The 21,185-nt window shown below is 42.7% G+C and overlaps 1 protein-coding gene across 2 annotated transcripts in view; it reads right to left on the bottom strand.

The window, feature by feature from the left end:
• STAB2 (stabilin 2) overlaps positions 1-21,185 on the bottom strand; it is a 162,721-nt gene that overhangs the window by 135,491 nt on the left and 6,045 nt on the right. For both annotated transcript variants that reach the window (XM_060025489.1, XM_060025488.1), the window contains 3 exons: positions 18,185-18,318; positions 15,597-15,712; positions 23-108 (listed from right to left, as the gene is read on the bottom strand). In XM_060025489.1, coding sequence (XP_059881472.1) covers positions 23-108; positions 15,597-15,712; positions 18,185-18,318 — 336 coding nt within the window. The remainder of the gene's footprint in view (positions 1-22; positions 109-15,596; positions 15,713-18,184; positions 18,319-21,185) is intronic.

Raw genomic sequence — 21,185 nt, 5'->3', positions numbered from 1 at the left:
AAGAACAAGGTTTTGAACTCACTTGGCAGGAGCAGCTTCCGTTTCCTTCCATGCCGTCAGCACAACTGCCCCGGCCACTGCAGGGCGCCCTCGCTCCTCCCGGGCACTCTGGGGAATCAAAGGGCAGATTCATTGGTTTGTGACTGCACAGAACATGCTGCAAGGACGCATCAAGCATCTACTACATGCCGGGTAGTGTGCTAGTTGCCAGGGATAAGAAATAACTGAAGACCTTGCCTGCTTCATCTAGGGTTACATAGGGGAGGCAAGTGAATCACAGAGTAGTCAGGTGCTGTACTAGGACGCATCAGATTGGCTGCCATTTCTTGAGCATTCGCTGTACACTTTACAATCATCTAATTAAATCATCCCCTTTACAACCCTCAGGGGTTCCTACTGGTGCTAGTTAGCAGACGAGGAGACTGAAGTTCAGAGAGGTCACATAACTCGCCCGAAGTCTCACGCTTTGTAAGTCGCAAAGCCAGGGATTTAGCTCAGCCCTTAGTATGACTCTAAAGCCAGGCCAATTAGTCAGTGTGCTAGACAGGGAATTGAGGGAGCCCAGGGAAGGGAGCTACTGATACTGCCTTGGGGAGTCAAGGAGACATCCCTGAGGAGTCGTCATTTAAGCTGGGGTTTTGAAGGCTCAGTAGGAGTTGGCCATGCTTAAAAGAGAAGAGCATTTCAGGAAGAGGGAACAGCAAGTACAAAGTCTTAGAGTTGTAAAAGGGCATGACCTGTTCTGGGAATGCTATAAAGTTTGGCAGGTTTGGAACTTGGGAGTTGGGGGGAGGGTATGGAGAAATGGTAGTCGATGAGGAATAATAGATTGGCTGGGGCCAATTAATGAAGTACTTTGTGTGGCAAGCAAAGGAATTTAGTTTTTACTCAGAAGCTAATTCCAAAAAAACATCAGTTTGCACGTTTGGGCTGTGCGAGACCTGAATCAGTGTTTATAGACATTTATTAGAGGATTTCACAGTCATTCACTAAACATTCAGGGAATACCTACCACGTGCCAGGCATTATATTACACATTGGGGTGGAGGGACATTTAGCTAGAAAGTCAGATAGTAAACGTCCAAAATTAAATACAAGATTTAAGTAATGGTAAGAGACAGAAGTTTAAGGTACTGCTGTGATGAGGATGAACAAAAGGTTTTTTTTTTTTTTTTCTTTCTACACTTGCTGTTGTTCTACACTTTGAGTGCTGAGTTGACATGGGTTTAATGCTGGTTTGGTTGAGTTCTGATTGTTAAAATGAGGGATCTGGACTAGCAAACACCAAGCAGAAATGGTGCAATGCTCATGAATTGTGTCTGTGTGAACGAGACAGGATCAAATGGTATCCCAAATTAAAGTTAGCAAGGCAAATGCTTTCCAAAAAGTAGCTAATGATATGGAGTTCTAGATAATAATAAAGGGTTCAAAGCAATACCCTGAAGTTAAGCCCCATTTTTAGCCCCATTTTCTAGATGAGGCAACTAAGGCACAGTGTAGTAGAGTGACTCGGCCAAAGTCAGCCAGCTGGTAAGCTTGATGAGAGACTCGCTTACCAGAAGCACCCAACCTTCCTGCCCTCCCTCCCCTTCTACCACCACGGACAAAGACCTTTGTCCAAAGCTCTCCTGTGCCATGAACTTACTGTCATACATCTCCCGAGACATGCAGAATCTGAGTCAACCACAGGGCTAGATCACACCGTTTGAGCCTGTGGTCCTTCTTTCCACAACGGTGGCAGAGCCAGGCTTCCAACCCTGGTACATGCTCCAGAGTCGACTACACTGTTCATCGCTGTTCATCCTCACCCAGCACCGCTCCAGACCAGAATCACCGCACAGATGCAGACACGGTTATGAAGTGAGTAAAGGAGAAGACACGCTAAGGTGTAGCTCCCGTTGATAAATCACTTAGAAAACGAGTACGTTGGTTTGGGCTGTTCTCACCAGCTATAGGGCAGTGACTACACAAGATGAAATGCTGTCAGGAAAAAACCCAGATTTTTCAATCGAGTGTTCCGGGCTTGAATCCCAGCACAACTCTGCTAGCTGTACCTCTTTGGGAAAGTCGATGCCTGGCTCTGAGATTCGGTTCACGCATCTTCCTGGCAGGTTGTGGTAGGGACTGGAAATATTAGGCGCCCAAGAAATGGTGGTAGTTAGCACTTAGAGTGGATACTCTCCATCCTCTCCAGTTTCTGTTCTTTCAGGCTGGCCTTGTAGCAGATAACAACACTCAGGAAAAAAATGATTGGGCACCTGTTGGAATCAGGACCATGGAAGGTCCTGGGTATAGAGGGTGAGCACACAAACCTGGTCCCTGTTTCCACGGTCCTGCCAGTCCAGTGTGGAAAGAGTCATGGATTAACAGACAAACAGATAAATACTGGTTTACAAACCAGGAGAGAGGTTGTCCAGGGAAGAGACCTAGAGCTCTGATCACTCTACTGGAGGGCACCAACACTGACCTCAAACCACTAATCCTGCATGGCCCGGGTCCCTGAAATTTGGGCTCAACGGAGGGCAACAGCTGGATCACTAAGGAAGGGCCTGCTTAAAGAGTGTGGTCCTTAGCTTTAAAAAGGCATCAGTAGGGAGGGTGGGAGAGAGGGGGACGCAAGAGGGAGGAGATATGGGGACATACGTATATGTATAACTGATTCACTTTGCTATAAAGCAGAAACTAACACACCATTGTAAAGCAATTATACTTCAATAAAGATGTTTAAAAAAAAAATAAGGCGTCAGGAGGCGAGGATGAAGAGGGCCTAATCAGGCAGGTGCCAGGTCCACCTTTGAAGCTCATCTGAAAACCAACGGAAACACTTGAATTCATGATACTGAGCAAGGGGTGCTAAGAGAGGGTTTCCATAGGCAATGGGCTATCAAACAGTTCTTCTCCCATTGCCTGGTGCTATGGGACGCTTCTTGGGATAAGATGGTACTTTGGGAACCAGGCCCAGCTCTGGGCAGAGCCAGGATAGAGGTGACAGCTCTACCACTGCTGCTCCCTCTTGACCCCCGTGCCTCTCCGTAGGGCTAGGTGTTCAAGGTGCTCTCTGGATGACCCCCAGCCTGCCTTCAGGGCTGGCTCAGAAGAGCACAGGGCCTCCGCCACCCCGAGACGCAGTCATCAGTGCCACCTTGCAGAAATGCTCTCCCAGGCCTTCTCACTTTTGTAGGCAATGATGCCTGAACCCCAGGCTCCCCCCAAAACATTCCATCCAATAGTCTCCTCCAGGCCTTGAGCCAGCTCCCCTCCCTTCCCTTCTGTCCAGCCCAAGCAGACCACCATGTGCTGCCCCCCAGTGCCCTCCCCTCCACACTCTGCCTGTGCCTGTCCGCCCTCAAAGTGGTTCTCCCTGACCCCGTCTCTGAGGCAGATTCAACTTTTCCATCCTCTGGGTGTCCCTTCTACTCGGCTCATCCCTTGTTACCACATACAGAGCAGAAAATGGGGGCAGAGTCATCCACTGTGGATATAACTAGATTCTAGGCTACAGGCTGACTGCAGAGGAATTGGGGAGTTTCCCCTCATCCCAGCCCCCAAGATTGTGACATTGTATCCAGGAAGTCTGGGCCTCCTTTTTTCCTTAGGGGATGGTTAGCAATCCTTTCTTTTTAAAAATGTAGGCAAGTGTTCCTCTAAGTGTGATTGTGATGGAGTGGTTACAAAGGCAGATTCCGAAGACCCTCCTCTCTCCAGGAACAGTAGCTGTGAAAGTGCACCTCTCAGGGCATAATTTCCCTGAAATCCACCACCCTCTTCACGAAGCCACACTTTCCACTTCCAGCCAGTGACTGAGCACAGCAGGGATACCAGGGCAGGCCCATTCTCACAAGACAGAGGACCCCTTCTGTTGAGTGACTGTGGCTGATGGAGGACTCCTCACCAGCTTTACCAAGTTTTCTTAGAACTCCATGTAGTCTAAGACTCTTCCATCCAGCCTTTCTTGGTTCTCTCTCTTACAAGGGTTAGCGCTCCATCCTTGACTGATGGCTCTCCCCACTTCTCCTGGCTTCTTTCTCATCTTCCCTTGCAGGCGCTCCTTTTAATTAATCTCACGCATCTCTAGCCCTACCTCGGCACGTGCTTTTAGAGGATGTAGGCTAACACACCAGGGCGTAGAGAGGCTTTGTGCAAATTGGAAAAAGCCTTCCCTACCCCAACTGCCCTTGTAGATATATCCCCATAGACACTAGACTTGGCAAGCAGATGAAACTAAAATCAAGACGTGGCCCTACCTGAGGGTGGACCAGGCCCACACCAGAGTGCGTGGCTTGGTGAGCCAAGCATGGGCTGGATTTCAGTCTAGACTCGCCCTGTTGGCCAATAATAACCTGTTTCCACTTTATGCAAAGGCTGGCACCTCACACCCACTGAATGAGGATCTCTGGGTGTAAGACCCAGGAATATGCATTTTAACAGGCTTGACAGTAATTCTACTGCACAGCACTGTTTGAGAACTGCCGGCTATGCTGTAGGAATTAATGTGAATGGTCCCCGACAGGGAAGCTGTGAAGGTGCTGCTTAGGCTGCTGGGAGGTGATGAGCTGATGGGCCTTTGCATGGGGATGGTTGTGTGGTGCCTGGGCTGGGCACCAGGCAGGGCCCTTGGTGCTTCAGCAAGGTTCTGCTGTGAATGAGCTTACTGAGGAGGGAGTGCCTGGACACTCAAGTGGACCAAGACTTACTTCAGAGGAAAGTGCAGCACCGAGCAGCTGGTGGAAGGCCAGCGTCCTGCCCTCATGGAGCTTACATTCTAGGTTTCAATGAACACTGGGGACACGAGATCAAAAAGATATACTCTGTGACTTCAGGAAGATTACAGTCTAATTCCTTCATTTAGAAATTCTTTTTCATCAGGAAATAGCAGGAATGAGGGAGGGGACATCACTACAAATCTTAGAGACATGAAAAGGATAATAAGCGGATATTACGAACAACTTTATGCCAATAAACTCGATGAAGTAGATGAGGTGAATAAATTTATTGTTCCAAACTACCAAAGATCATTCAAGAGAAAACTGATAATCTGAATATCCTTATATTTATTTAAGAAATTGAATTTGAAGTTAAAATCCTCCCCACAAAGAAAACTTCATGCCAGATGGCTTCACTGGTGAATACTACCTCACACTTAAGGAAGAAATTATATCAATTATATAAAAACTAGGAAACTGAAGAAGAGAGAACACTTCCCAGCTCCTTCTATATGGAGAGCATTTTTACTCTGATTCTAAAACCTGACAAATACATTATAAGAGAAGAAAACTACAGACCAACATTCCTAAGAAGCATAGATGTAAAATTCTTTAAAAATCTAAAACAACAATTAAAAATCAAAAAATTCTAAAACAAAATTTTGCCCACTGAATCCAACAACATACAAAACAGATAATACATCATGGTCGGTGCAAAAAGGTAAGAAAAAAGACTCAAAATGGATACAGATTGGAAGGGAAGAAATAAAAACTGTCTTGATTCTCAGACATGATTTTCTACACAGAAAATTCAAAAGAATCTCCAAAAATTCATTAGAACTAATACATGAATTTATAAGTTCTCAGGATACAAGGTCAGCATACAACAATCAATTACATTTCTATAAACTAACAGGGAACAGCTGGTGACTGGAATAAAAATATATAATTAAACATAATACCAAAGCCATGAAGAGCTTAGGTGGGAATATTACAACAATTGTGCAAAACCTGTAAGCTGAAATCTAGCAAACACTGACAAAAAATAAAAGAAGTCCTAAGTGAATGGGGATATACTGTGGTTATAGATGAAAAGAGTCAATATTTTATGTGGTCCCTAAACTGGTCTATAGATTCACTGTAATTCCAGTTAAAATCCTAGCAGAATTTTGTGGGTAGAAATTGATAAACTGATGCTAAACTTTATATGGAAAAGTAAAAGAATTAGAGTAACCAAGATAATTTTGAAAATGACCAGGTTGGAAAACTTATACTACTTAATTTCAAGACTTACTGTAAAGCTATAGTAATCAAGACAGTGTGGTAAGGTGAAGGGATAGACATATAGATCAATGGAACAGAGAGTCCAGAAAGAGATCCCATGCACTGATGGTCAGTTGATTGTCTACAATGGTCCAAAGGCAATTCAATGGAGAGAGCATAGCTTTTTCAAGAAATGATGCTGGAATTACTGGATATCTATATGTAAAGAAATGAACCTTGATTCAGAGCATGAGTCACATATTACAGTTAACTTAAAATGGATGGTAGATCTAAACATAATGCCTAAAACTGTAAAGCTTCTAGAAGAAAATATAGAAGGCTTTGTGACATTAGATTAGGCAAAGATTTCTAGATGTGATACAAAAAGCAACGTCTAGAAAAGAAAAATGGAAATATTTGACCTCACTAAAATTAAGAATGTTTTGCTCTTCAAAAGGCACTCTTTAGAGAGTGAAAAGACAAGCCACAGACTTTGAGAAAATATTTACAAATCACATATCAAATAAAGGACTTGAATCTCAAATACTTAAAGAACTCTCAAAACTCAGTTGTAAGAAAACAACCTGAATGATGTATGAATAGCAAATAAGCACATGAGCCATGCAAATTAAAATGAGCTGCAATAAAATGCTACCATACACCTATCAGAATGGGTGAAATTAAAAAATAAATCTGATTATACCAAGTACTACCAAGGATACCAAACAACTGGAACTTTCATACGTTGTTGGTAGGAATGAAAAAATGATGCACACACTTTGGGAAACATCTTGGCAGTTCTTATAAAGTTAAAGTACATTCACTATACAATCCAAGACTCTCACTTCTAAGTATTTACTCAAGTGAAATGAAAACGTATGTTCACATTAAAACCTGTACATGAACGTCCATAGCAGCTTTATTCTTGCACCAAATTGGAAACCCAAATGTCTTTCAGTTGGTGAATAGATAAACTGGGTAGAACCACATAATGGTGGACCATGAAACACTGTAAAGGAACGATCTGCTGATACATGTACCAACATGGAGAATCTCAGATGCATTATGCTATGGGAGAGAAGCCAGATTCACAAAGGTCCGTACTGTAGGAGTCTGATTATAGGACACACAGGCATAATGATAGGCACAGAAAACAGATGAGTATTTGCCAGGGGTGGGGAGTTGGGGGAGGACTTGACCACAAAGGGAATTTTGGGGGATGACCTAACTGTTCTCTATCTTAATTGTGGTGCTTGTTACACAACTGTTTAGGGTTGTCAAAGCTCATATAACTGTCCACCAAAAAGCGTGAATTTCATTGTATGTAAATTATGACTTAAGAATAAATGAAAAAAATCCATTAGCAGATTGTGTGCTTCAATGATAGATTTGGAAAAGGTGGTCAATGTCCCTATAAATAATTAAACTTTACTTCTATGTAGACCTCAGGGGTGTCCATTTCCGTAGATTATACTCACTGGAAAGGAAAACACACTAGGACACTAGAATCAGAAACGGCTGGTTTTAAACACGTGGTAAGTTATACAATTTCCTACCTTCAATCTCTAAATCTTTTCATTTGAATACTTTAGTGTGGTCGTAAGAAAATCAATGTACTGGAAGTATTTCTTCAGGTCCAAATAACCATTTAGCAAACCATTGGGCCAGATGTTGGTCTTAGAAAGACCAGTATGACTTGTTTTTCCTTTCTGTCCTGTCCTTGTTTGTTATTATTATTGTTATTGTTGGCAATCTAGACCCTGGGTGGAATGCCAAGAACATTACACATATTATCTCAGTATATTTAATCTCCACAACTGTGAACTATTAATCTTCACCCTGTGAAGTGGTTATTTTCACCATTTTAGGTATGAGGACACTGCGGCATAGATAGGTCACACAGGGCCATTGGGCTCAGAGATAACGATTCCCATTCAGCCCTGTCTGACTTTAAAGGCTTGTAATTGTGCTTCTCTGTATGGATAATTATTTTATATAATTATAACTATATATAATTATATATAAATTATATATATTTATATATATAATTATTTTAAATGGCTCAAGTGTTTTACAAGCCATTCGTTTAATTAATGAATTCAACATTCATTAAGTGCCTAGAATCATCTTCAAAGCTGGCAACGTCTTCTCTGTTTATTCACAAGAAAGTGAAGGTTTAGCTGGGACAGAAAGGGGCCTGCCTGCCTCTCGCTGTGGGCAGGCAGGGGCTGATGAGGCAGCCTCTGGGCTTCGGGCTTATTTCTCGAGAGGTGCCCCAATGCCTCCTTCTCTGAAATGAGCAGCCTGCTTCATTCAGGGCCCATTGGGTGTCTGCCGGTTGTGAATTTGCTGCCTCCTGGGGCTTTCCTCAGCCTTAACATCACATATGCTGCAGGGGATGGGAGGCTTTCTCTGCAGCGTGTTCCTCATTCTGGGCAGGTCTCTCTGCCAGTGGCTTGTGAGTCAGCAGGCTAAAGGGCAAAGTGAATGCTTACTGCTATGGACTGAATATCTATGCCCCCCAAATCCATATGCTAATGCCCTGACGTCCAGTGTGATGACATTTGGAGGTGAGGCCTTTGGGACGTCATTAGGTTTAAACGAGATCATGAGGGTGGGGACCCCGTGATGGGACTAGAGCTCTTATGAGAAAAAGAGGGAGCAGAGCGCTCTCTCTGCCACTTGAGGACACAGAGAGAAGGCAACTGTCGACAAGCCAGGAGGTGGGCCCGCAATAGGAACTGGACCTGCTGGCACTTTGACCTTGGACTTCCCAGTCCTCAGAACTATGAGAAATACACGTCTGTTGTTATGGTATTCTGTTATAGCAGCTCGAGCGGACTAAGCCCCTACTGTCCCCATGTTCCTGAAGGGGTAGGCCTTTGCTTTGACCTGAGGCATCAGGGTGACCCACGGGGTCCACGGAAAGGCAGACAATGGTGCAAAGAAAATTAATAAACCCAAGGGATCATAAGCTACATAAAAAATGAGATGCACAGAAATGTCCTTACCAAACTGAGCAGGGAATAGTTATCAGCTCAATAATAGACGGAGAGGATTTGTTGAGCATTTACTATTTCTAAGCAGTTTGCATGCATGGTCTCCTTCTGACAACAACCATACGGGAAGCTACCATTCCCGTCCCCCTCCCCAGGTTATAGATAAGGAAACTGAGGCTCAGAGAGGAGAGGAACTTTCCCAAGATCACAGGGTTGGTGACGGTTGGAACTACCATTGTGATCAGGCCTGACTCAAGGTTCTGAGTCCTTAACACTAAGCCAGGCTACATAAGATCAGTACCTTAGAATAAAAAACCAATCCAAGACACACCTCCTGAAGTCAAGAGGCCAGCCAGTGATCTGAGAACCACAAAAGACAGAAACGGTAAGTGGCATATTCTGAATGCCTACCACCTGCCAGGCGCATCCTACGTTCTTTACACGTACGAGTTCACTCAATCCTCAGCACCGCCTTTGGAGGTAGTCGCATCAGCATCACCATCTCCATTTGACACGTGAGAAAACCGAGACTGAGAGATTGGTTTACCAGATAAAATATAGGATGCCAGTGAAATTTCAATTGCAGATAAACAATGAATAAATGTTTAGAATAAGCATGTCCCCAATACTGTAGGCATATTTGTTGCTTATCTGCAATTGATTTAACTGGGTATCCTTCATTGTTATTTGCTAAATCTGGCAACTGGGCGGGGAGGGGAAGTAACTTGCAAGGTCCCAGAAGGAGAATGTGGTAAAGCTGAGAGTGGAAGCCGGGCAATCTGACTTCAGGGTCTACAATCTTACAGTAAAACCACACTGCCCCTCGGGGCTAGATTGGAACTAGGGGGAACTTGGGTGTCATGGAATCAACTCCATGCAGGGACAGGCACCCAGCTAATGGAAGCAAGTTTGCCAGGAGCAGGCTTATGGCGGGAGGGCTGCCTTCCCAGCAGCTGACTTGGCCACACACCCAGGTGTTTGGGTAAGGAGACAGGGACAGGTTGGAGCTGGGGCTCTGCAGTGGGACGGCCCTTGTTTCCTACCCTGCTCTGCACTTATTAGCTGGCTCTCGTTGGGCGAGCTGCAAACCCCCTCAAAGTCCCAGAGTCCTCACCTGGACTCTCAAGTGTGACTGTGTCTCCTCATCTGCTTTTGTGTCCCTCTCCCTCATCAGTCTGTGAGCTCCTTGGGGTTACGGACTGGCCTTGTCATATAGGTGATTATGTGCAGCAAGCAGTAGGGGCTCAAGAAATGCTCGACCTTTATGAGTTGGCCAAGCCCGGAAGGAACTTTGGAAAAAAGACAGCAGGAATGTGAGAGTATGGACAGTCCTTCATGTGTTGTCCTAAACTGAATGCTTTAACAATTTATGAAAACAGCTTGTTCGGTTTTAAAATAAAAAGTTTAAAGTAAAAGTGTACATTTCTTTCCTGCTTCTCAAATCACTTTCTATCACCTCAGGTCCCCATCAGGCAAAAAAAGATGGTAAAAACTGACATTCTCAGCAACCACACTTGAAAGAGCTCTTCCAGAATCTGTTCTAAGGGCACGTTTCTAAGGCCTGGTGGAGGGCTCAAGCGGCTGATAAGGCTGTTTTCAATAATTATCACATTTCCCTTTGGTCACTGCTACTCTGGGGGTCTCTTGCATCGTGACTTTGCTCACGCAGGAGGCTTACCCCTGACAAGCTGTCAGCAAATCATCAGCTGTTCTGTTCCTTTAAAGGCAGATAATGAACTTCCTGGCCAGGAAGAGGCCAGGGACCTCCCTGTAACTTTATCTCCCAGGAACTCCAGAAGTGGCTACTAGTGTCACCACCTTTGTTTCAAAGCCTGGTGCACAGTGCTAGGCAGAGACTATGTCCTGGTTTTTAAAAACGGTAAATATTCCATTGATAGCTCTGGTTGGAACTGTCTGCCTGGGAAACTGTTGTGAAAATAGGTTCCTCACGTGAACTCAGCATTATTTATGCCTCACAGACTGGTTTCAAATCCACGTAGTCCATTTTCTGCAACCCAGGCAGTGAACGGCAGGGAACATACAAGAGGAAAGAAAAAGAGGTCTGGAAATGCAAATAACATGATGCAAAAAAATAAATGTGCATAATTTGATGACACTGACCTCACAGAGCATCAAGACCATTTTCCTCTGAAATAATCAGACTGCTTTGGCCAAAATCAAGTTTCTGTGTAACCCTCTGCCCACATTCTTTTTCCATTACTCTGAGTTTTTGCACAGATCTGTTACCGTTCACCATGGGATAATAAAGAACTGGGATGTTCAAATTTTAAAAAAGTATTTCCTCTGAAACAGAATATTGGTTGTTCAAATGTGATTTAAGTTTCAAGCTTAAAAATATGTTTCTCTGCTAATAACACACATATGAGACTCCCATATGCAGATCTGACAAAGCTGTAGAAGTTTTAATGAGGGAAAAGCAAGTTAAACCTGAGTAGAAACACCTTCCTTACATCAGGATGACATATTTTTTCCTCAGGTGAGAATTCATGCCTTATTCCTAATTTTAGAAGATAACTAATTTTTTTCATTGTGCTTCTCTTTGTTTTCTAAGTTTTCGGAATTGATCGTCGAGTTTTCTGGTTTTGAATAGGGTACTATTAAAATAATTTAAAAAGTAACCCAGGGCTTCCCTGGTGGCGCAGTGGTTGAGAGTCCGCCTGCCGATTCAGGGGACGCGGGTTCATTCCCCGGTCCGGGAAGATCCCACATGCCGCGGAGCGGCTGGGCCCGTGAGCCATGGCCGCTGAGCCTGGGCGTCCGGAGCCTGTGCTCCGCAACGGGAGAGGCCACAACAGTGAGAGGCCCGCGTACTGGAAAGAAAAAAAAAGAAAAATAAATAACCCAGAGGTGTTAAGTGTGAATGTCTTTGTCAGTGCATCAGAAAGGAAGTGGGTTCTGCCCTTGACTTGGAAAGAAGGCTATTCCAGAGCTTGTGCTTCCTCAAAAAGAAAGATGAACATACGTCAGCAGCTCCAAAATGGGCTTATCCTTGCAGAAATGTACAGCGATAGCCAAGATCTCACTTGTCATCACCACAGAGTGGGAGACGTGAAATACGTGGCAGAGTAGAGCATTGATCTCTTTCCTGAGCCAAAGGAAGGAAGTCTTTTGAGACATTTAGTATGTTTGGGAGATGAAGATAAAGGGAAGTGCCCTTTTGCCCCAATGAGAGGACAGCCTTGGTTTTCGCGTTTTGCTTCTCTGGCCTCGAGACCTATCACAAGGAAAGACCTGAACATTCAAGGAACCCTGCAGACTCCTTTGACTGTAGGGGTGAGTAGTGCACAATTTTTGCATAGCCCAGAGTGATGCATGAAACCCACTGAAGATCCTGAATCCTGTTGGCTGCGCCTATTTTTTCGAGTAACCCACTGTTTAAGAAGGGCTCAGGGAAAGGGAGTCACTTTATTCGCCTCTCACGATCAGAGGTCTGTTTTGATTGTGATTCGCTCATTCATTTATTCATAAAATGTCTACAGAGTGCCTTCTTTATGTTATAGACTCCGCTAAGTACTTTCCTCTATATTGAGGTTTTAAAATCCGTCCTAGAGTTTTGTAGAGTAGGACTTTTTACCCGCATTTGACAGCTCAGGAGACTTGGAGAAGCAGCAAGTCATTCTGTCATTCACTACTCTGGATGTGCTCACTTTCATTACTGCATCTTAGACAAAGCCTTTTCTTGTCTACGGTGTGTCTAATTAACTTAAGATCACATTAGTTTCCATGGGTTAGAAAGAGAAAAGCAAATAAAAAATTCAATTTTATTCTGATGACTATATGAACTGGATGTGACCATGACCCTATCTGATGCTAAAAAAGTTCGTGAACTCTGGGTTAATCGCTTGATTCTGATGTGACAAACGCTTTGAAACATAAAGTGCCCGTGTGCTGGGGTGAAACAGAGCAGAGTGGTTAACACAGAAGGGCCAGGGTATCCTAAACCCCAAAACCTTGACCTTTCCAGGGTAAGGAGCATAATCCAGACATTGACTGGGAAGGCTGAAGGGACCTACCAATCGAAAGAGAAACTGCAATGCTCAACATCGCTCATCATCAGGGAAATGCAAATCAAAACCACAATGAGATGTCACCTCACACCTGCCAGAATGGCTATCACCAAAAAAACACAGATAACAAATGTTGGCGAGGATGTGGTGAAAAGGAAACCTTCGTACACTGTTGGTGGGGATGTAAATTTGTGTAGCCACTGTGGAAAACTGTATGGAGGTTCCTCAAAAAAAATAAAAACAGAACTACCATATGATCCAGCAACTCCACTCCTGGGTATATGTCTGGGAAAAACAAAAACACTAATTCGAAAAAGACATGCACCCCAATATTCATAGCAGCATTATTTACAATTACCAAGATATGAAAGCAATCTAAGTATCCGTCAACAGACGACTGCATAAAGAAGATGACGTGTATATATATATATATATATATATACACACACACACACACACACAATGGAATATGACTCAGCCATAAAAAAAGAATGAAATTTTGCCATTTGCAACAACATGGATGAACTTGGAGGGTATTATGCTCAGCAAAATAAGTCAGACAGAGAAAAACAAATACTGTAAGATATCACTTATATGTGGAGTCTAAAAAATACAACAAACTAGTGAATATAAGCAACCTCACAGATATAGAGAATAAACTAGTGGTTACCAGTGGGGGAAAAGAAAGGGGGGAGGGGCAATACTGGGGTAGCAGATTCAGAGGTACAAACTATTAGGTATAAAATAAGTTACAATTATTGTACAACACAGGGAACATAGCCAGTATTTTATAACTCTAAGTGGAGTGTAACCTTTAAAGATTGTGAATCACTATATTGTATACCTGTAACATATAATATTGTACAGCAGCTATACCTCAATTTAAAAAAATGGGGGGCCTCCCGGGTGGCGCAGTAGTTAAGAATCCGCCTGCCAGTGCAGGGGACACAGGTTTGAGCCCTGGTCTGGGAAGATCCCACATGCTGCGGAGCAACTAAGCCCATGTGCCACAACTACGGAGCCTGTGCTCTAGAGCCCACGAGCCACAACTACTGAGCCCAAGCGCCACATCTACTGAAGCCCACGCACTCTAGAGCCTGTGTTCTGCAACAAGAGAAGCCACCGCGACGAGAAGCCCGCACACCGCAACGAAGAGTAGCCCCCGCTCGCTGCGACTAGAGAAAGCCCACGCACAGCAACGAAGACCCAACACAGCCAAAAATAATAAATAAATAAAAATAAAAAAATTTATATAAAAAATAATAAAAAAATTAAAAAATGGGAAAAAATAAAATACAAAATACAGAACAAAAGAGAAATTAGAAACACGTTGGGGACTCTACCTCTCTCTTTTTCTTTTTTTAAGACAAGTTCTGCTCCAGGCAGTGGGACAGAGTAGAAAGAGAGCAGGCTTTGGTGCCAGGAAGCCCTGAACTTGAACTTGCTTCACTTACCAGCCCGAAGGAGACAGAGATCATCTTTAAATCAGATTCCTCATAGGAAAAATGGGGATAAAAAAGTCTAACTTAAAGTTTAGCTTTAAGAATGAAATGATTATATAGGCCAACTACTTCTCTATTACCTAATGTCAGCAATATGGAGTAAATGGATACTATTATTCATTTAATCATTAGTTAAGAAAATAGGAGGAAACATTATGCATATAATGTGGGCTCAACTATTTAGAAGCCATATGGAAAAAGAAAAACACCAAGGAAATAAGCCAAACTACTGATAGTTTTCTATGTGCGGCAGAATACAGGTCACTATTTTTTCTTTCTTTAAACCTTTCTAAACTTTACAAGCTGTGTACAATTTGCTTATGTTATTTCAACGAGAAAAACAAAGCAAAAGAGAAGTAATCTCTCCCTTTAAGTATTTAGATCCTTAAGGAGATGTTTTCATTACATCTTAGAAGATGGAAAACAAACGGTAAATTCATGATTAAAACGCCTGATTTTTACTATCACTCCTGCCCCAAAAGGGATCTCACGTAATTTGCGTGTCATATCAGGGACTTAGTCACTACTTGAGTGTTAACATCTTTAATCAGGATAGAAGTTCAATTTCAGCTGACAGATGCTATGCTTGACCAGAGGAGTCTAACTATACCATTGACTCAGGTTTGATTAGTGGTTTTTCTTACAATGAAACCTGACCATTACAGAGTTTGATATTGCATCCTGAGACAAAGTTTTAGAAGAGTTAATGATTATCTTGGTTGCTAAACAATAACTACAGTCTTTGAGGTATTGTAATCAAATATTTTCTTAAAGAAAATTGTATTGAGGTTATAATAGCCCAGCAGTCTTACTTCCTCTCTATGGTCAATAATCTTTTTTATAGAAATGGATATCCTTTCAATTGTCCCCTTTTCTGACTTGTAAAGGAATTGTCTTAAAGAGAGATCTCTAAATGGAGGAAAGCAGATATCGATATAAAAGCTGACAGGGCTAGAAAGATTTTCTACATATAGACGGAAATGGAAATTTCTAGAAAAAGATGCTAACATTCTCTTTTATCAGGCTTCCTTCCTCTTGATTTTCTGTAAAACGAGACATTGAGAACCAAATACCATCAAAGGAAAGTGTTGTGACACTTACCCATGCAGTCTGGGCCCCAGTGGCCTGGACAGCACTGAGGCTGGAGATATTCCTTCCTACAGACATGGCGGCATCCAGGGAGAGACAGCGAGTATGTTCTGACCTCAAAGGTGTACCTTGGAGGGTAAAGAGACGACATTAACCCATAATTAGGGCAACACAGTGAACTCTGGGCAGCGAGATTTCCATAGATTTTTATTTAGGCCTTTATACTTGCCTGTATTTTAAAATATGTAGATTGAGCACATTTTGCTTCCTAGGTAAAATAAAGCATGATCATGATTCATCTTTAATTGTAAGAAACGTGAAAAAATCAGGGAAGGATGAAAGTAAGGGTGAGATATCTAAAATGTTAGAAGTGAGGTTAGTAGATGAAAGAAATGATGCTAGGTTCTAGGCACATACTAGAGGTGGGCTTCAGACTTGTCACTGAGTGTCCTAGCAGCCAATGCAAGAAGGGAAAGATCAAGAGTTTTGTGATGCACAGTACCTGGGGATTTAAAATAAACTGACCATTCAGGATTTGCACATGTTTTGCATATACCATAGATAGAAAATTTCTGTGAGAGGTGTTGTAATGTAGTGAGCAAAATTTGCCACGGTTTTCTTGCTATAATCGTGAGTTCCTTAGAACCGTTTTTGTACCACCAGCTGAGGAACAGTTCTGGAATAGCTAGTCTACAGAGGTTAAATGCTTGTCTATTTACAGGGATCTCTGTATGGATGACTTATTCTAGGACTTGACTTCAGTATATCTAGAGCCATGAATATCATTTCTTACTATGGGGCTGTTAAGAATAGTGTGATGGTGAGTTCAAGGTTGTGCTCCTAAACCAGTCCCTGGAATGTAGCTGATTCACCAAAGAGCTACTGGCTTTATGGGCAGTCGAGTTGGAGATAGAGTTGATGATTTCTTTGAAAGGTTGAGCATATTGGCAGGGACATCTCTTCACAAAGAAAGGGACAGGGGGAGCCCAAGAGAGAACCAAACTGTCCCCTCAAGAACAAGTCCTGGCATAGAAAACAAACCTATGGTTACCAAAGGGGAAAGTGGGAGGGGGGAGGATAAATTGGGAGTTTGGGATTAACAGATACACACTACTATATATAAAATAGATAAATAATAAGGACCTACTGTATAACACAGGGAACTGTATTCAGTATCTTGTAATAAACTATAAGGGAAAAGAATATGAAAAAGAATATATATATGTATATTTATAATTGAATCACTTTGCTGTACACCTGAAACTAACACAACATTGGAGTTCAACTACAATTTAAAAAATTTATATAAAAACACCAGTCTTGGGTTTGTTTCAGCATAGCTGAATGACAGATCAAAGTTCTCAATTCTAAAACAGACAGCCTGAATGCAATAATCTTATCTGCTGTGTGTGTGGGAAGTGGGGGGAAGGTGGGGTGGGATACACAACCAAATACGCACTTTGGCCGTGAAAATAAAAAATCAGTATAAAGAGTTCTCAGTAAAGTCCTCATATAATTTTAACCTTGAACCCCAAAGCTTTCTGATGTACTTTCTCAGGGGATCTGGTTACAAATGTACGCCCACTTTGGTAACTAAGTGGTTAACTGCTGTGTATGCTCGCTAATTCCAGGCCAGGTAATGTTGGGAAACGTCTATTAAAAATGATGACTTGGGGTTTTAGGCTATAGCACAGTCGCATTAAGCAAATGTGAATTTAAAACAGTGTGATCTCACAGTGTTAACGGTTTCATTTTACACAAAATTCTTCTAATTCTTCACCCCTGAATTAAAAACAAACTCATTGAGTACTAATTTTTGAATTAGTAGACTGAGTAAATTAAAATTTGTGTTTGCGTTTGAGCTGCATGGCTGCATCCACGAGCTGGCGGGCAGAACTGCTTGTCATCCTTTGCAAGGATTAACCTTGAATTATGAGAGCTTTGAATCATAAGAGGGCTTCAAAAATGCTACACTCACATACAATGCAAGAAAGCTGTAATTCCTTTGTCTCCCTTCTTTGGGTTCTAATTAGTATCAGGGTGCATAGCTAGTTTGTAAGATGACTATCAGACCCAAGGCTTTTAACATGTTCTGACTAGAACCTTTTCCAAAGGAAACAAACCCCAGATTTTCAAAATAAAGAAGGGCAAGATGAAGGCAGAATATTTTGGTGCAATTTTGTATGAAAACATGAATTGTAATATATTTTTTAGACTCAAGGTCATAGTTGTAAGTTACTTAAGTTTGGGTTCAATATAACCTTAGAGTAAGAGAAAATCATGGAAATGCTTCGTAGTTTTTTTTTTTTTTTTCCCCGGTACGCGGGCCTCTCACTGTTGTGGCCTCTCCCGTTGCGGAGCACAGGCTCCGGACGCGCAGGCTCAGTGGCCATGGCTCACGGGCCCAGCTGCTCCGCGGCATGTGGGATCCTCCTGGACCACGGCACGAATCCGTATCCCCTACATCGGCAGGCGGACTCTCAACCACTGCCCCACCAGGGAAGCCCGCTTCGTAGTTTTTGAATTGGGAGGTTTCAATTTGGATTCACAATCCTTTGAGTTCCAAGACTCCAGCACACATATTTTCTCATAATGGGTACCTGCAATCTCGGATCCCTATGGTGCCATTGGTAATCTTGGTGTAACCATCTGGGCATTTCATTCCAAAGTTGAATGAGCAGGATCGGCACTCAGTCCTAATTGTAAGGCGAGACTTCTTATCACATCTTTTTGCCTGTGAAAACATTACAAAAAAAATCAAGTCCCATTAGCAGAGCCTGGGTTGGCCAATCTTCTCCATTAGCTTCATGTAAATGAAACGACAGGGATGGCAATGAGGTTGATTGGTAATGACTGGTGGGTCTTTCCCTCTTATCTGCAAGGAGTGTTGGAATCAACAAGCAATGTCTACCACGGCTGTGGGCAAGGGAAGGTGCTGCTTATACCACCCACTTGCCATAACTGATCTCAAGTCTGGAGTCTAGCAAAGTAGAGCAATGTCGCTATTTACACATATCCAAATGCGAAACCAGAAGTATACGGCAGGGTACGCTTTTCAAATGGGAAATTGTAAGCAGGTTATTCAAGATCAATTGATCACAGATCAACAGGTCTCAAGAATATTCTTTCAGCATTGATTCCATAGGAATAGTCTAGTTTGGGTGCTAAATGCTGTGAAGCATACAGTTCCTGCTCCAAAGATGTTTGCAATCTTTTGATGATAATCCAGCTAGAACGTGGGTTACGTAAGAGCAGAGATCTTTTCCTGTCTTGTTCTCTGCTGTACCTTAAGCACCTAGAGCAGCGTCTAGCACATAGTAGTGCTTAGTAAATATTTGACTTTTTTTTAAATAGATCTTTATTGGAGTTAATTGCTTCACAATACTGTGTTAGTTTCTGTTGTACAACAAAGCGAGTCAGCCATATGCATACATATGTCCCCACATCCCCTCCCTCTTGCGTCTCCCTCCCACCCTCCCTGTCCCACCCCTCTAGATCATCGCAAAGCACGGAGCTGATCTCCCTGTGCTATGCGGCTGCTTCCCACTAGCTAACTACCTTACATTCGGTAGTGTATATATGTTGATGCTACTCTCACTTCGCCCCAGTTTCCCCCTCCCACCCCGTGTCCTCAAGTCCATTCTCTATGTCTACAACTTTAATTCCTGCCCTGCAGCTAGGTTCATCAGTGCCCCCCTTTTTTTTTTTAGATTCCATATATATGCATTAGCATGTCGTATTTGTTTTTCTCTTTCTTACTTACTTCACCCTGTATGACAGACTCTAGGTCCACCCACCTCATTACAAATAGCTCAATTTCATTTCTTTTTAGGGCTGAGTAATATTCCATTGTATATATGTGCCACATCTTCTTGGTCCATTCGTCTGTCAATGGACATCTGAATGAATGACTTGTGGGAAATCACAGACACACTAGAAATAATCACTTGGCAACATCAGGTGGCAGAGAATTCACTGTTAAAATGAATGACACAGACACACTTTGGCCTCGTCTTCAGGATCCCTTGTGCGCGATCCTGTTGCTGATCCTTCATGGATATGATCCTCTTTCTCAAGTTTCCTTCATCTCCCCATCAAGCTTAAGAAGCAGCAGCTTTGTAGGATGAAGAGACACTGAACTTGAGGCTCAGAAGACCTAAGTTTAGAATCAACTTTTGTATGTTGCTAAGCATACAGTCTTGAATGAATTCCTTACTTTTTGCCATCATCTGTAAAGGGGGGATATGGATAACCACCCTGCAGGTTACTGAGACCTGAGTGATGTAACACGCGCAAATCACCTAGTCCAGTATCTAGAATATCATAGGCCATAAATGCTTGTTCCTGTGACATTTCTGTTCTTACCTGTGTTTGGCTTGTTGCCTCTCCTCATCGGAGTGTTCTTTCCCCTCCCCTTGGCTATCCACACCTCAACACCCTGTGTAACACCACGTCCACAAAACCACACTCATTTCTCTTCCTTTTCTCGACTTCTCCCTATGGCTGGACAGTGGAGCACATTCTGTTGTCTTTCTCTCCACTTAAAAACCCCTTGCTGGAGAGGACCACTTCTCCTATTTCTTTGTCATCCCACAGCTTATCCCCTGGGCCCAGCATTAGGTTACGGGTGGTGGGAAAATAACTACTTCTAAGTTCATTGAAATACGTAAAGGCTGCCTAAGAAGAAAGCTTACATTTACAGGGCAATATATGGTTATGCACACTTCCAAAGGCATCATCTTATTTGATCTTGACCACCCTAAAGACAAGTAGGGGAGGTATCATCATCCTCATTTTAGTGGGGAGAAAACTGAGGTGGGGGTAGGTCCAGTGACTTGCCCAAGGTCACACTGTCAGTTAGTGGCCTTATGATTCCTTGATCAGTCATTGCTCTTCCCCATACTGTACAGTGGTGTATAGAAAACAAAATCTGTTTTTACTGGCAGCTTTCATTTGGTGATCATTATGAACCAAAACAACACTAGAATGTTCTTTGTGAAATAATAAAAGCCGCTCTTAGATATTGTTTGAATTGATTCCCTTTAATGGTTAGGGCATACCTACACTTCTTTTAAGTAGGATTTTCTTTACATTAGGGTTTCCCATTTGGACAAGTTTATGGGGTGACAGTACTTTCTCTTTTCTTAGTAAGCCAGAATACTCTCTCTTCAAGGAACCCCTCGATCTTCACACTGTCCTTTTCCAATGGAAAGGCTCATTCTCTCTCTCACACAGTCCCGTCTAAAAAGTAAACTCAGCTTTAAAATCAGTCAAGGCCTGACTTGTATACTAAAGCAAGCACTCCACAATGATGATGATGGTGGTGACGTGGATGATAATTACTGCTGTCTGTGGAGCAATGATGGGGAGAAACTGAGGCTTAGAGGGACCAAGTAACATGCTCAGGGTTCAACAGCTAGTAAGCCATGGAGCAGTGACTGGTCCTCAAATAGCTGTTAAACAAAGAGAAGCCCCAGTTCAAACGCGCCCCTATCTAACCTCATAGCTGGAGCACTTAACCCTTATGCCATCTGCCAATGTTTCAGTGAAAAACCTCATCAGAGTATAGCCAACTGGAGTAAAACTGGTGTTGATAAAAAC

This window comes from Delphinus delphis, chromosome 11 (genome assembly GCF_949987515.2).
Source record: "Delphinus delphis chromosome 11, mDelDel1.2, whole genome shotgun sequence".
In the NCBI taxonomy this organism is placed as follows: domain Eukaryota; kingdom Metazoa; phylum Chordata; class Mammalia; order Artiodactyla; family Delphinidae; genus Delphinus; species Delphinus delphis.
Note: the sequence above shows the minus strand (reverse complement) of the source record. Positions and strands in the feature narration are given on the sequence as shown.